The sequence below is a fragment of the Vitis riparia genome, chromosome 4, assembly GCF_004353265.1.
Source record: "Vitis riparia cultivar Riparia Gloire de Montpellier isolate 1030 chromosome 4, EGFV_Vit.rip_1.0, whole genome shotgun sequence".
In the NCBI taxonomy this organism is placed as follows: Eukaryota; Viridiplantae; Streptophyta; class Magnoliopsida; order Vitales; family Vitaceae; genus Vitis; species Vitis riparia.
Window position 1 is genome coordinate 2,276,688 of NC_048434.1, and position 15,543 is coordinate 2,292,230.

The following is a 15,543-nucleotide window of genomic DNA, read 5'->3' on the forward strand; positions in this document are numbered from 1 at the left end:
CCCTCACCTTCGTCTCCGACAAACATGTACATCCATGAGATCCAAGTCTTCCCCCATAATTATTATATCATAATTTTCTTATTTTGTAAATAATTTGTTCCAATGAGTATTGTATTATTATTTTCTTAATTTGATTTAATTTTTAGGGTTTAATATTTAAAATGTATGATAAATTATTCTATTACCATTTACAGATAGCTTTAAGTTATTCAAATTTAATTACCAAAATCGGAACCATGAAAACTCATTCACATTTTTAAGAAAAAAAATTAATGTAAATCTTAAAAATAAAAAGATTTTCTTTATTTAGTTTAAATAAAAATATATATATTTTATTTAAATAAATAAAAAAAGAAATATAGCCTTTAAGGTCAGTCAATGAGTCGCTCATTGTTTCGAAATTTAATAAGCCTTGTGAGCACAACGTCCTCTTGGGTCTCCATAAGTGGAAAAATCCCTTTGTCAATGAGAATGAATTCTCAAAGACTCCAAGCCTTGGTCTCCAAGTCTTACTCTCCACGTTTCCAAATCATTTAAAAAAAAAGAAAAAACAACTTAAAGATTTGGTTTTTAATAGCCATAAAGGTAAATTCGATTGTCAATTTTTAATTTTAAACTTCATAAAAATAATTCATCTTTTTATTGTAGTTAAATTAGTTTATAAATAGATTCAATTACTTTTAAAAATAAATTATATTTAAAATTAACTTATATCTAACTAATCATCTAAATCGATAAAACATAACAATTTTGATTTGATTTTTTCATCATTAAAATACCAATATGATTTTTGAGAGATTAAATCACAACAAATAAGATATATTTTGAAATTGTATTAAAAATAATGTCCTACTCTTTAGAATCATAAATAGATTTTTAACTTTTAAAAACGTTGAATTTGAAAACATGTGTTTTTTAAAATAAACTTTAAGGTGTTTTTTATAAAATATTTTAAGAAATAATTGAGAGTATGAATAATAATTTAAATTTTTTTACATTACCAAAAAGGCCCTAAGCGTTACTTAAATTTCACGAGTTGCTTAAAAAAGCCTAAGTCTATTAAGGGTATTTTCACCAAGTTGTTTACAAAAACTTGGGTGCATGTGCACCACAATAAGCATAGTTGCTTAGAATTGAAATAAGTGTACTTAAAAATTTTGTACAAATAAGGAAGCTATTAATTAGTAATTAATTCACAAGCATATACCGTAAAGAATGTGCCATGAAACAATCTTCAATGCCACCAACTTCCTTGTTTGTAAAACCCCAAATTGGAAATAATTTAATTCAATTTAAAAGCTCTATTTAATTAAATAAAAACACCCATGAAAATTAGAAAAATAGATTCACAACTTTGTAGATTTTATAACATAATAAAATCATATTTTGGTTTTTAAAAATATTGTTGATGTTAAAAGAATTTTCTTTTTCTTTTTTAAATGTTGAATATTTCTTAATTTCATATGTAATTGTAATTAAATTCCTTATATAATAGGATGTTTGGGACCAATAATTGTATTTATTTATTTTGTTTATAACATTTTCTATCATATGATATAATTTTATTTTTTTTCATTTGTGAAAGTAGACATGATTGATTAAATTGCGTTAAAACCCCGTGGACTTTTGTGTGTAACTTAATTTATTTTTATGTTGTTCAATTAACATATTTATATCAACGATCTTTTTTTCTTGAAGACTTCTACATAACAATTTTAGGGTACATTCGGTGGTAGTAGAAGGATTTGAAAGAAATTCCTTAATTATGTAAATCAAATTCTAATTTTACACAAATAATAATAGCCAAAATTTTGGAATATTATTTTCACAGTTTCATTATTAAAAAAAAAAACATACCTTTAATCCATAGAAATTTTTTTGAAGAGACAAAACAATAAGCATAGTGGAAATCGTATTTTTCTCCTCACCCTTTGATCCCTTTGTTTTTTGTTATATATATAATTGATGGAATATAAAGTTTATTTTATAAGGTGGAGAGAGAATCGATTTTCTTATTAAACTAAGAGTGCACTTTCTATGAATCCAAACCGTGCTGGATGAATCTCCCATAGATCATTTTTGTTTTTAATTTTTATAAGTACCTTATTATATTGAAGTCCTTTAATTAAGGTTGCTTTGATTGGAATTTTGTTACTTCATTTTTTTTTAAATAATTTTAAATTTGGAAGTGATTGATCAATTGATTGGGCATGACTAGTCCGGCTTGGCACATCCAACGACCATTTGTTGACCATTTCATTTTCGAATGACTAGTAATCGGTTTGGTCGGAAGGTCCAATTGAATCCAACTATATCTCAAGACTAGTTGGAGTTTCCACTTTCAATTTAAATTCTCCAACTTTTATTTGTTACATAGAGAAGACTTCCAAATTTTTGTTAAAACATTATTTAGTACGCCTTTCCATCATAGTTTGAATTGTAATTAGGATTTTATCCATATTAATTGTATCATTGTGAGAGGAATTTAAGTTTGAGGCATCAAGGAGAGTTTTTCAACTATGAGGTATTACTTTACTTCTAACTAGATATATATTATTTACTTTGAACTAAATAAACTCACACGTCTTTACAATAATATGATGTTTGTTTTTTGGTTAAATAGGAAAAACCAAAATATTAGACTTTTTTTCATTCATTTAAAGTATTTCGTTGACATCAATCAATACAACTAAACTAAATTTATTGATAACAAGTTCACTTTAGTTATGTTGACTAATATCAACAAAATACTATTTTACATTTTTCTATTCAGTAAAAGAACAAGTATCACCTAAATCTTTTTGGTTAAAAGAGATTTATACATATATATAGTATCAAAAACTTTTTTCCTATTTGATATAATATATTACAATCGTCTTTCTATGAAGACACAATGTTTTGTGAGATTGAAAGGTCAAACACACAAATATTCCTTATGAGGTTATACAATTATATATTAGGATTGAAAATCGATTCTAATATCATTTGTAAATATAATAATAATAATAATAATAACAACAAAATATAAAATAATAATAATAATAATTTAATAAATCCAAATAAAGTAATTATATTTATGTAAAACTTTCGAGTTGAAATTGAAAATAATAATAATATTGTTATTATTTTCATTTTCAAGTAACATTGACGAGCATGTGTATATATATATATATATATATATCTATTTTTTTATTATTATTATTATCATCAAATGTCATTATATTTGTTTTAGGTTTTTTAAGTTGAGTTTTGAAGATTATAGTATATTTTAATGTATTTTAAGCATCCGGGTTTGAAGTCTGTAACGAGTGTCACATCCTTAAAAGAAGTATTGGGTATGATATCAAAAGTGAAATATCCTTTTTCTAAATAATAAGCATTCATTGGAGTTTGCTTATGAAAGTGTAAAGCTCAAAGATTTGGTTTAAAAGGTTTATTATGGTCAAACCCTGACCTCAGACCATCATCACAAATTTTGTGTTGACCCACATTTCTTTGTATTATTAGTTATTATTTACATTTGTCTTTTGTATTATATATATTGAATCTTAAAAAAAAGGGTGTGTTAGATTAGGATAAACCTAGTATATTTATCCATTTGAAATATTTTTTTGAAAAAAAAAAGAAGATATAAAAAACTTTTAATTATCATGGTGTGTGGATCAACATTTTATTTTTTATTTTAAAAAAATAAAAACTCTTATACAATAACTCTTGTAACCAAAAACAAAGATTTTAATTTTTTTTTAAAATTAAAAATTGATGGAAGTAGAACATTTTTATTTCTCAAATTTTGAAAAAAAAAATTAAAATATTTTTAAGTACATAAGTTATGTACTTAATAATTTCTATACTACTTTATAAAAGACATTTTATTCCTAAAAACAAAAAAATAAGAAATATATTTTAACTATGCAAGCATGTTTGACTATCCTAATGTTATATATTATTTTAAAAATAAAAAATAAAAAATACTTTCTTGCCAACCATGGCCATTCAAAGCTAACTCGGTGAGATAAGGAAAAACACAAAAGCTGGACGACGTGGCATCAGGTAAGGCAGGCATTGACTTACATGCGGCACCGCTTTTGATTTCCAGACCTACGTGGCGCCACGTCACCACCATAAAACAAATAATAATAATAATAATAATAAATTTTGCTCTATCTGCAGCGACGAGCTCAGCCATGGCTTCTTCAGCTGTGCTCTTCTCCTCTTTCAGAGCCTGTGAATTCTCCAAACCACAAACCCTAATCCCTCGTTCGAATTCGCCATTGATCGTCTCGATTCCTCTTCATCGTGGGCGGTACAAGAACGGAAGAGTCTTCGCTTCGATCTCGGTCTCCAGCCCGGAAGTGCGGACCGGTCCGGACGATCTCGTCGCCTCAATTCTTTCCAAGGTCAGGTTAGGTTTAGGTTTACGTTTAGGGTTTACTGATTCGGTTGCTCCTGTTTAGTTCCTGAGAAAGCTGCAAAAGAGAAAAGGAATTTAAGAAATGGAAAGGAGTTGGATTATTATTATTATTATTATTATTATTATTATTTAAATGTTGTTAATTTTTAAGAAAATGGATTGTGGAAGATCGCGTCTTCTTTTTCAAGTCATGAAATTTGAGGAATGAGAAGCAATTAGATTATTTAATTATTTCCAAACGGGGATTTAGGTTGATTTTTGTTTACTATTCCTGGGTGTGATTCTGTTTTTAGTCTTTGTTTTTGGGAGGTTGAGTGCTAGAGATGGATACTGGTGCTGTAGGCTTTTTGTGTGCAGCGATTGGAGTAGTGGATTGGGAAGCTCTCAAAATGTATTCAGTGAAGGCATGTTTGGATATCTGTTCATATTGAATCGCCCTATTGTTCCATTTATAATTTTTTTATGCAAATAAATCTTTGTGAACTGGTCCATTGAAGAAAATGGAAGCAGCATTTTCAAAACATGGTAGCAAAAGGAGAATTTGTGACATTTCCAATTCTAAGGCTAATTCTACTCCATCAACATTGATGAAATCTTCAATTTTCTTTGATTCTTCCATTACAAATGAAGGATTTGTTGCTTCAAATACTATCTAAAGTACAATGGGCCATTCAATTCCCCTGGAATTTTCAAGCTTGTTGGGATGGAATTTGGCTTTTACAAGTTCCAATAATAAGATTAGTAGAACAAGAATCGAAGTACTAATTTTAATTGTACACAGGATTTGAATGTTGATGGTGAAACACCCTTTTCTCTTTTCTCTTTTACTGTTTGGTATCTTTTGGCTGTTGGCTTTTGTAAATATTTGTTCAATAGTTCAATAGAATCAATACCATTGGTCTTTGTGAAATTTGTATGTGTGCATTCACATACATGCATACATCCATTCATATATAGGTAATGTGATAATGCAAGCATGCATACGATGCTTGGATACATATAGCTTCGGAGTTTTTTGTTTCATTGTGCCTTTGGTGTAAAGTTGAGTGATTCCAGAGATGGTGGTTGATCTTTTGTAGCAGTTGCCTTTTAAGGTGGTAAATAATTGAGTCTAAAGCTGGGAGAGGGCTCCACTTTTTTTTTTTTTCTTCTTTTTCTGTATTTGGAAGGAGTGTAGTACAAGGATTTATCACAGTATACTTGGGTCCCCTGTTGGCTCAAGGATTACTTGGTAAACTAGATTCAGTTAGTTGATGGGTTTTCCTTCTGGTCTTCATAGACCCCTTTTTCCTTTTGGGTGGGGGAGGTTCCTGAACTCTATGTCTGTGATTTGCTCTCCTTCATCAGGTTGCTTTTGCCCTAGGGTGCCACTGGCTTTGTAATGAATGCTTATTAATGACTATGCTGTGATATTTTTAATTTCAAATTGTCTGGGGTATCTAGTTGGGGATGGTAATATCTTTGCCATTTCATTTTGTGATGTCATGTTTTGCTTTTCTAAAATTTGATTGTTGTGGACACTGAGTTCTATATCTTCGATAGGTTGCACAAACAGATCGAGGAGTTTTGCTAACTGAAGACAAACATAAAGAGGTAGCTGAAGTTGCTCAAGAATTGCAGAAATACTGCGTTACAGAACCAGTAAAATGCCCTCTTATCTTTGGAGGTAAAATTCAAAAAGTGCCATCAAGTTTTGTAATTGAATCCTAGAACTTCCGTGCTCATTGAGTTATTTTTCGTTTCTGGCACCAACCTTTTCTTTGGAGTTTTTATGTTTACATAACATGTAGAATAAGAATTAAAATTCCTATCTCGAGTAAGTGTTGCAATGGATCAAATATTTTATATATGTTCAATCCAAGTGCTTTGAAATCAGTGGGCATTCTTATATTTGCTTTCCTTCTGTGTCAACTAAAACACACTTTTCAATATGGTATTTATGCTTGTTATTATGTGGAAATGCATAACTCCGTTTGAATCATATGATTTTTAAAGTTCTTGAGAAGTTGACTTCAAGTTACATTCTTTAATATTTATAGTTTAATCAAATGCTGTCCAGAGTGGGACGTGGTGTACTGTTCAAATCCAACCTCGCCTGGGGGTGGCTATAGGAATGCATTCGGCCGGTTATTTTTCAAAGCAAAGGAAATGATTCAGGTTGTTGAAGCCCCTGATATCGTGAGAAACAAAGTGCACTTTTCTGCTTTGGGTTTCCTTGATGTAGAGGTCTCTTTGAAAGGTAAATCTATTGTAAATTTCAATCTAAAAATAGAAATGCGAAAATCCAGAGTACCAATGTAGAGGAAACTCGTATTTTCTTATTTGGAATTTGTTTTCTCCTTGAAAATGAATTGGATGCTGTATCATCTCAATGAATGCTGAATTTCCATATGAATATGCTTGTAGGAAAACTGAAGGCCTTGGATGATAAATGGATTCAAGTTGTATTTGAGCCACCTGAACTGAGGCTTGGTGCATTAGAATTCCAGTATGGGGGTGAGAGTGAGGTGAAGCTGGAGATAACATATATAGATGACAGAGTCAGGTTGGGGAAGGGTTCCAGAGGTTCTCTATTTGTCTTTGAAAGACTCAGGAAAACTGTGTAAAATATGTCAAAATTCAGCCCTGATGCCTTGATATGTTAAGTATTCTTTGTAATCCTTGCCATAATAACATTTTAACTATTGGTTTTCTGTCCTGTGTAATATTGCCATTTTTATGTTGTGCAATACCCATGTTTAGAATGCTTCTCAGTAGTAAGCTTGCTTGGTTTGCCAATCTCATTGAAATAATTTATGTTATAATGATTCATCCAAATGATCAAAATAACTAAGCCTTGTCGAGGACAGTTTTCTGTTTTCTAGAAAAAAAAAACATATTTGATTAAAAATAAAGTGTTTTCATGATAACATCTTTTGGTTGCTTTTAGTTGTTTTCATTTGTTTTTTAAGAACCATTTTAAAAAATAATTATACAAACACAAAAAATGATTAAAAATAATGTAGAAAATATAAAATGATTAAAAATAATGTAGAAAATATAAAATGATTTTTAAAGCATATTTAAAAATATTAAAAATATGTTAAAACATTATAAGGTTTTCAAATATATTTTTGTTTTACAAAATATTAAAGGATAGATTAAAAGAATCTGTTCTTTAAAACTATTTTTTTAAATTGTTTTAAAAAACAATTACCAAAGATGACCAATAGATTAGACTTGACAAATTGTTTATTTTATTCATTTATGCAATTAGATATATTGTTTGGATGGTTCAACATTTAAAACAGTTCGTTGATTAAATCAAATTTGTAATATGATCAATTGACTATCTGACCAGCCAATCGGATCTAGTTTTAAAATTCATGTATCATGAAACAAATTACGTACCACAAATCACTTTATTAAAAGATAAATTCAAGACCTTTGATTAATTAGAACTTTGATTTGTACATTTGTACAATACAATCCATTGATCCATTAACAAATAACTTCACATTTTAGATTGATTAATAATTTAACATAGTATCAAAACACTCGTTTATTTTCTTATCGTTTATTTCCTTTTTTTGTTTATTAACTTATATGTAAGTTAATTAAGATTGTCCATGAATCCTCTATTTCTTTGAGCACATGAAATGGAATATTAGGACTTTAGTCTAAATAAGTTGACACGATATTCTTATATATATATATAAAAGAATATTTAGAGTTTAGTCCAAATAAATTGATATAATATAAATAATTAAATGATTATCCAACTGTTAATACATCAATTATCCTAAAAGCTTAAAGGATATAAATAATACAACACCATACTAAAATTTCCTAGGTATGATGATGGGTGTCGATGGACATTATGTTTTGCATGGACCTCCTCGAGTCATTAAGGTGTTCAATCTTTGTGGGCCTGGCTACATTTATTGAGCAGTTTAGTGCTGCAGTTACATCATACATGCCAATGCAACTGAAGATAATTGATTGCTAGGACTGCAATCCAATCCTTATAGTGGCCATTTAATTCATTCAGACTGTTGTCATTGTGTGATACGTAACACATGGTTCCTTTGTGCCATTTAAACTCAAAAGCTGAATTGTATGTTGGGTAATTGAATGCAGCTCTCCAATCACTCCACTTATTTTAACAAAAGAAATTTTTTGAAGAACCCTTTGGAGGGGTAAAAATACCCCAAAGTTACCATTAAATTTTTATCCTTAAATTACACATATGATCTTATTTTGACATTTTTATCCTTAATTTTTTATATATAAAATGTTTGATGGGACATGAGAATTAAAAATTATTAAAGGGTACTTTTGTCCCAAAGTCTTGAGTTGAGTCTTGCAATGGGTAGAATGTTATAGCACATATGCTCTATCCAAACTGCTTTGGAACCTGAGGGTATTCTTATATTTGCTTTCACTTCCGTGCCATCCAAAATCTGCTTTTTCAACATAGTATATCCTTCTTATCATGTGGAAATGCATCACCCTGTTTGAATTATGCGATCTGTAAAGTTCTTGAGAAGTTGACTTGAAGTTAACTTCTTCAATATTTATAGCTTAATCAAACGTTGTTCAGAGTGGGACGTAGTGAAAGGGAATGATTCAGGTTATTGAAGCCCCTGACATCGTGAGAAGCAAGGTGTCCTTTTCAGCTTTGGGTTTGCTTGATGGAGAGGTCTGTCTCTTTGAAAGGTAAATCCACTGGCCATTTCACACAGTAGTAATAGCTCTCAGTAGTAATATTGCCTGGTTTCCAAACTTCAGTTCTACAATAGGAATTAACTTGACGAATTTATTTTGATCATTTGGATGAATCATTATTGTGTGGTGGCCTTGACGGAGGCCCCGTTATGAACTTGCAACACGACATAAGTTCCTTATATTGAAGGCTCTCTTATAGTCGTATTCTTGAGAATATGAACCAGATGCCATGTTGTCAAGAACACGACTAGTCCAAGGGGTATCTTTTTTATTATAAAAAGTTATCATTTACTTCAAAAAGATGACATGTGAGCGCTTAAAAAATATAAATATTAAAAGACATTTAGGAAAATGATAATCGAAAAATTAGTGTACATACAATTATAACATTGAATATTTCATCATTTGGACGAATTTATGATTCTAATCATTGATTTAGATTATATATAATTCCAAAGGATTCTCTCTATATACTTCAAGAGAACAACTCCTAAACTCCTCAAGTGATCCCAATCTTGGTAATCCTTACAAGATTGACAAATTAATTTGGAAAGGTTAAAATTCATAATTTATAATTTTTGGCACTGATGAATTATAATTGAATTAAGATCAAGTTGTATTTGATGAAAATATAAGTTTAAAAACAATAGTGCCCTTAAAAATACTTGCTTAATAAAAGATAATCAATATCGATTCTTTTCAAAAACAATATTAAAGATCATTTGAAAACTATTATTTTTAGTCATCAACATGTATTTTATTAAGGTTAACAAAGTTAATTATTAATAGTGGAAGAATAAGAGTGTGTTTAGCAGTAACTTTAGAAAATATTTTTATCTTTTCTAATATTTGAATAATAAAAATTTTCAAGTATTAAAAAAATTTAAAATGTTTTTTAGAATCGATCATTGCCAAAAGAACGAGCCCTAAATTTGATCACATGACCAAAAAATTATGTTTCAATAATTGTTATTAAACTTTTAGTTAGGTGTGCAGTAAGAAAATTTCCACTAAAAAATTTAAAAACCTTTAGGAGAATTCAGAGCATACACAAAATGAACACTTGATTAATTTTTCCCATGGTATGAGTCAATATTTTGGCTTTAAAAACACATGAGTTAGTACTGTTAATTCGTTTCTTATAAGGTTAACAAAGCTTTGTTAAAGTTTGTCTGCCTGTCTAGATTTACTCAAAAATTAAAGCTAATTAGCAGAGAATAAAGTTGCATGTCAGCAATTTTTACCTTTACAATAAGAGAGAGAGGGAGAGATCTGTCAAACCTGATGACCACCAGTTGTTTGAGGCTTGGAAGTCCATGCGGAGCTCTTCGGTCGGAACAACTTGGGGACCCAAGACAGGAGAGGAGCACAATCGTACCTCGGACAAGCCTTCCATACAATCTTCAGCAGGTGGGGTACGGTGCTCAGAAGCGACAGGTACAGAGACGAATACGAGATGGCGAAGATGGTAACAGGGAAGAATGCAGCCAAGTAGAGACCAATCCGCTTCCATTTTTCCTTGTTGTTCACCATGAGGATGATGGTTGCACCAAACGCCACCATCATCATGGTGACGGAGAGTATCAACAACGTTAGACCCACCATCAACTTCTGAGGAAGAGAGTGCCGGAAGGCTTGTATCGGGAAGGAGGAGGTGAGAATGGAAAGGAATGTGACCACTGACGTTAAAGCGAAGGTAAGGGAGAGTACGTCAGTCAAGGTGAAAACCACGAAGAATGATTCGTAGATAAGGATGGGACGGCCAGTTTCTTCATTGGAGCCTCCTGGTATTGTGTAGGCTGCAGCGAAGGCAACTGTAGCGATGAGGACAGCCACAATGGTGCAGTTTTCGGAGGTTCGCTGTATCCATTCTTTGCCGTTGGTATGGAGTCGAGCATAGGTGGTGGCAAATAATTCCTCCGGGGTTTGCTTCTTTTTGTTTAGGTGCTTGGTGGCATAGGTAGGAGAAATTTTCTTCACCTGCTGCATATACATGTATATACACGATCACATGCGTAAGAATAACCATTACTTTATGTCTTAAAATTGTCTCCCTAAACTAATGTCTTGACTTTGTTACTGTTCGTAAACATTTTAGGTATGAGTGAAAAAAGTTATGAGATAAAGTTTGTATAAATCATAAGAAGTGAATAGAAATACGAGGAGAGTGAGAAATATGATAAATACAAATAGAGGGAAAATATTTCTCGTAGGTAGACGTAAATATGATTAATCGAATTACATTAAAAACTTATAATCCTTTGTGTGTGAAATATTTGATCTTTATGTCCATATATTAACTATTATCATAAACAGTGATGTGGTTTTAAGAGTAGAATAAAAATCATAGTATGTAACTGTGGATAGACTGTGATTTTAACATTAAAGGTAGAAGATGTTGTACAAAAACACTAATTTAGGTGGTATTTGTTTTTTGGCTTTTTGTTAAAAGTAATTTAGTTTTAAAATTTAAGTTGTTTATTTTTCTACTTTTTCATGACTTATTATAAACTTTTTACTAAATAGAAAAGGTCAAAATATGTAATTTTTTCTAAATAGAAAAAATAACATATTAATTTTTTTTTACTTTTTAATACTTAATATAAATAAAATACTATAAAAACAAACAACATAATATTTAACACTATTAAGCATTAAGGTTCTATTTAGAATTAAGTAAAAAAACAAACACCACCTTAATAAATATTTAGAAAATAAATCTAGATTTAAAATTTTCTTTTCAAAAAACATTACTTGTGTACGAGCCAAAGGAAGACTAATATCGGCCAGGGTTTAGAACTTCAATCCAATTTAAGTTGATGTATATTGTTGGTCCAATGCGAGAATAAATGGAATAGTGCAAGAATGATGAAACCGAGAGAGAGAGAGAGTACCTCAAATAGGAGCAACTCCTTTCTCAGTTGAAGTGCTGGGCTTTGAATGTTTTCTGCTAAATAATTTCTCTTCTTCTTTCTTGCAGCCATATGCAGTATCGTATTCCCAAACTTGTCAGTCCTGGTTATGAGCCTCCTAGCCAGTATTTCCTTCTTCATCACCAGTTCAAATATTTCTTTCTGGCTATACTTGATGGCTACATGCAGGATGTTCCTCCCCTTTTTATTGATATGCTCAAGTGCCTGAGGGTGCACATTCAGTATTTCTTCCACAATCTCTATATTCCCACACATTGTTGCCAAAAATAATGGAGTTTCCCCTCTCGTTATGGGATCTTTGTATATTTCTTGGTTGTCATCTCCTTTCTCTTCCTCTTCCTCTTCCTCTTCTTCTTCTTCTTCCTGTTCTACTTCTACTTCATGATCAATTTTTTCAGTGGAGGAAGATTTTGAGGCCTTTTTCATTTGATCATCCAAGGAAGGGGTTAATAACTTTGATGCTCCTCTATCTTCTTTCTCTTCTTTTCTGTATTTGTGGGGCTTAGGCTTACTCTGAGCTTCCCCTGCTTCGGTGGTCTTCCATGAAGTGTCTTTTTGGATCAACAACTTTGCCAGAGCACAGGCTGATTCATATTTAGCCCTCCTTTTCCTAACTTCTTTCAACATGGGCCATCTCCAATGTGGTTTAGCTTCGCAACAAATGAAAACGTGCAGTTATGGACAATGTTTCCAAAATCAGTTCCTTATATTTTTTTAAAAACAAAAGTTAGCTTATTTGACTTAGGCTTGTTAATTTAGTTAGAAAATAGAAAATAATTTTTTATTTGTAAAAATAAAAATTAAAGTATTTCTATATAACATCTTTTTGGTTGTTTTGGCTTATTTTTAAAGGGTTTGTTTAAAAAATAATTATATAAATATAAAGAATGATTAAAAATAAAGTACTATAAATAAAAGTTGGTTTTAAAATATATAAAAAATATGTTAAAAATAATTCAAAAATTTAAACAATTTTTGTTCTATAAAACATCATATAACAATTTAAAAAAACTATTTTCAAAAACTAATTTTTAGAACTATTTCATCTTTAATATAATCCTATTTTTTGTGTTTAGAAATTTGGTCAAACTGCTCCATATTTTATAATTTTTTTTTTTTAAAATAATTTGTTCTATACTATTTTATTTTCAATTATTTTCTATATTTTACAATTACTTTTTAAAACAGCAACCCGAAAAACTGTTTTGTTTTTTTTTTTAAATAGAAAACTGTTTTTAAACATAAATCCTAATCATACTCTATTATCTTGTTTTCACACATAAGGATTAAGAGAAGACCAAGAAATTGTAAATAAACCAGTATATCACAAAGATGTCATCATATTAATATTTGTTACAAAGTTAGTAATTAATTAAAGGGTCGGATAGAATCCAAACCAAAACTCTTGATTTAGAACTTATTTGATAGTGATTTTAGGAAGTGTTTCTAATTTTTCTAACACTTCAAAATTTTTATCATTTAAGTATTAAAAAGATTAAAAACGTTTTTTAAAATCACTTTCAAATACACTCTTAAATGAAAATCTGATATGATATTACTAGCAAAATGTACCAGAATAAGATAAAACTTTGGCTTGGGACTCTTCATCATCTTCTTGACTAGTCTTATCTTCTTCTTTTTTCCTTGACAGACCTGAAAAACAATTTCATTCACTCCACAAACTTGTGATCATAAATGAGAAAATTTTGGCTACTGAATAATGATGAAACAAGAAGAGGAAATTTGCACAAAATGGAAAAAAAAAACATAGAAGGAAAATATACTGTACAAGAGGACATGAAGTGCTTTAGAAATCCATATTCTCTTCCAACTTTAAATGCCGATGAATCGCATGCCAGAAGTTGAAGAGCAGTCATTCCATCTTCGTCTTTTAGATTACTTATATAACTATACTTTGTTGCGATCAACTTAGCCAGGTCTACAAGTATAAATTTCAACAAGAGTAAGAGTTTGTTTGACAATATTTGTATCGGAAGTACTTGATAAAAAGTGTATTTAGGGAATCACTCATAAAGTAATCTTTTAAAAAGCATCATACTTGATTTTTTAATTTTTTTAAAGTATTTTTTAATTTTATAAAACACTTGATATTTTTTTAAAAACTCAATGTATCAAAAGTGTATAGTCAAATCGACACATTGAATCTTCTTACAATTATTTATAAAAGGGGAAAATAAAATAAAATTAAAAAAGAATATAATTAGACTCATGATTTTAATTAATTTCTTGAATTAGATTTTGACAATCTCATGTAAAAGCTAATTGGGTTTAGTGAAGATAGACTAAACCTTCTAAGATAACCAAAATCATTAGGGTGACGCCCAAATTTAAATTCATTACCATAGCGCAATTATATATATACTGTAATTTTTTTAAATTATTATTTTGCAAATAACAAAAAATCAGTTTTAGAAAACCTAGGTTTAGTGTTCTTCATCTTCTAAACAAGACCAACACTAAAACGTAGAGGCCTAGCGAGGGGAAGGGAGTGGCACTAGAAGGAAGAGAGCAAATGGGAACTCACCGAAGTGCTCAGCAAGGATTGTAATATGAAGAATAGTGGTTTCATCTTTCCTCTGGAAAATGCCTTTTAGACCTTCTTCTTCCTTGGGGCCTCTTTTCTCAACTTCACCAACTAGAAATTTGAACATCTTCTTCTCCCCATTTCTTGCGGCGCAAAAGAGAGGAATCTCGCCACAGACATTGAGCTTCGTCAACAACTCCGGCGCTCTCCTCAACATTTCTTCCGCAGCAGGCAGCAGGCAGCTATCCGTGGCTGCTTCATGGAGTATAGTGTTTTCGACATCGTTTTTAACAGTGAGTTGTCTGGGATCATGGTCTTTGGGCAACATTTCCAGCAGCTTAAGCACAAGATCGCTTCTTTTGGCATCACAGGCTACATGAATGACTGTGTCCTTATGTATAGTCATTTTGTGTAGTGGGCCTTCTGCTGTTTTTCCGCAGAGTTTGATCACCTCTGCCTCGTCTCCTTCCATAAATGCATGGTAAAGATGTCCGTTGAGTGCATCTTCATCTTTGATGATCGCCATGGGAGGACACACCAGAGATCGATGATGGCTTTAGAAACAATTTCATTGAACATGAATGTTGATATATAAGTTTATAAAAGTTTGATGCTGTACTTACGAAGCACTCATTGAACATGAATCTTGATATGTAAGTTAGTAAAAGTTTGATGCTGTACTTTACGAAGCACTCTCTCTCTCTCCTCTACGAAGCATCATATTCCTCTTGTAAATCAAAGATAGAAGATCTGGGGTGGAGACAGCTATGAAAAATTGATATATATATATATATATATATATATATATAGACATACACAGGGCTAACAATACTCTACTCCGATTAACTTTCTCGAAGCAAACAACGAATGCTCTTGTAATAAAATGCGTCTAGATGGTTTTTTTTTGGATAGATCCATTCAAAGCTTAAGTTAGTTTTTTTGAA

At 30.5% G+C, this 15,543-nt stretch overlaps 2 protein-coding genes across 2 annotated transcripts; one reads left to right on the forward strand and one right to left on the reverse strand.

Moving 5' to 3' along the window:
• The first annotated feature begins 4,176 nt into the window (after positions 1 to 4,176).
• Positions 4,177 to 7,160, forward strand: LOC117912949 (probable plastid-lipid-associated protein 8, chloroplastic). The gene is made up of 4 exons (XM_034827765.1): positions 4,177 to 4,400; positions 5,957 to 6,080; positions 6,474 to 6,653; positions 6,821 to 7,160. Exons 1-4 carry the CDS (start codon positions 4,188 to 4,190, stop codon positions 7,018 to 7,020), a joined length of 717 nt encoding a protein of 238 aa, XP_034683656.1. The 5' UTR covers positions 4,177 to 4,187; the 3' UTR covers positions 7,021 to 7,160.
• A 3,028-nt stretch (positions 7,161 to 10,188) lies between these two features.
• LOC117912948 lies at positions 10,189 to 15,145 on the reverse strand. Its single transcript, XM_034827764.1, has 5 exons — positions 14,600 to 15,145; positions 13,844 to 13,993; positions 13,627 to 13,707; positions 12,016 to 12,704; positions 10,189 to 11,104 (listed from the first exon to the last, which is right to left on the reverse strand). The coding sequence occupies exons 1-5, from the start codon at positions 15,123 to 15,125 to the stop codon at positions 10,397 to 10,399; spliced, it is 2,154 nt and encodes a 717-aa protein (XP_034683655.1). The 5' UTR covers positions 15,126 to 15,145; the 3' UTR covers positions 10,189 to 10,396.
• Between the last annotated feature and the right edge of the window lie 398 nt (positions 15,146 to 15,543).

Bases quoted from the DNA above. Each gene is read 5' to 3' on its own strand.
- LOC117912949 (XM_034827765.1), top strand. From the start codon at position 4,188: ATGGCTTCTTCAGCTGTGCTCTTCTCCTCTTTCAGAGCCTGTGAATTC. The intron at 4,401-5,956 runs GTCAGGTTAGGT...TATCTTCGATAG, and splicing joins TCGCCTCAATTCTTTCCAAG to GTTGCACAAACAGATCGAGG. The intron at 6,081-6,473 runs GTAAAATTCAAA...AATGCTGTCCAG, and splicing joins ATGCCCTCTTATCTTTGGAG to AGTGGGACGTGGTGTACTGT.
- LOC117912948 (XM_034827764.1), bottom strand. From the start codon at position 15,125: ATGGCGATCATCAAAGATGAAGATGCACTCAACGGACATCTTTACCAT. The intron at 13,994-14,599 runs GTGAGTTCCCAT...TTATACTTGTAG, and splicing joins AATCCTTGCTGAGCACTTCG to ACCTGGCTAAGTTGATCGCA. The intron at 13,708-13,843 runs GTACAGTATATT...ATTGTTTTTCAG, and splicing joins AAAGCACTTCATGTCCTCTT to GTCTGTCAAGGAAAAAAGAA.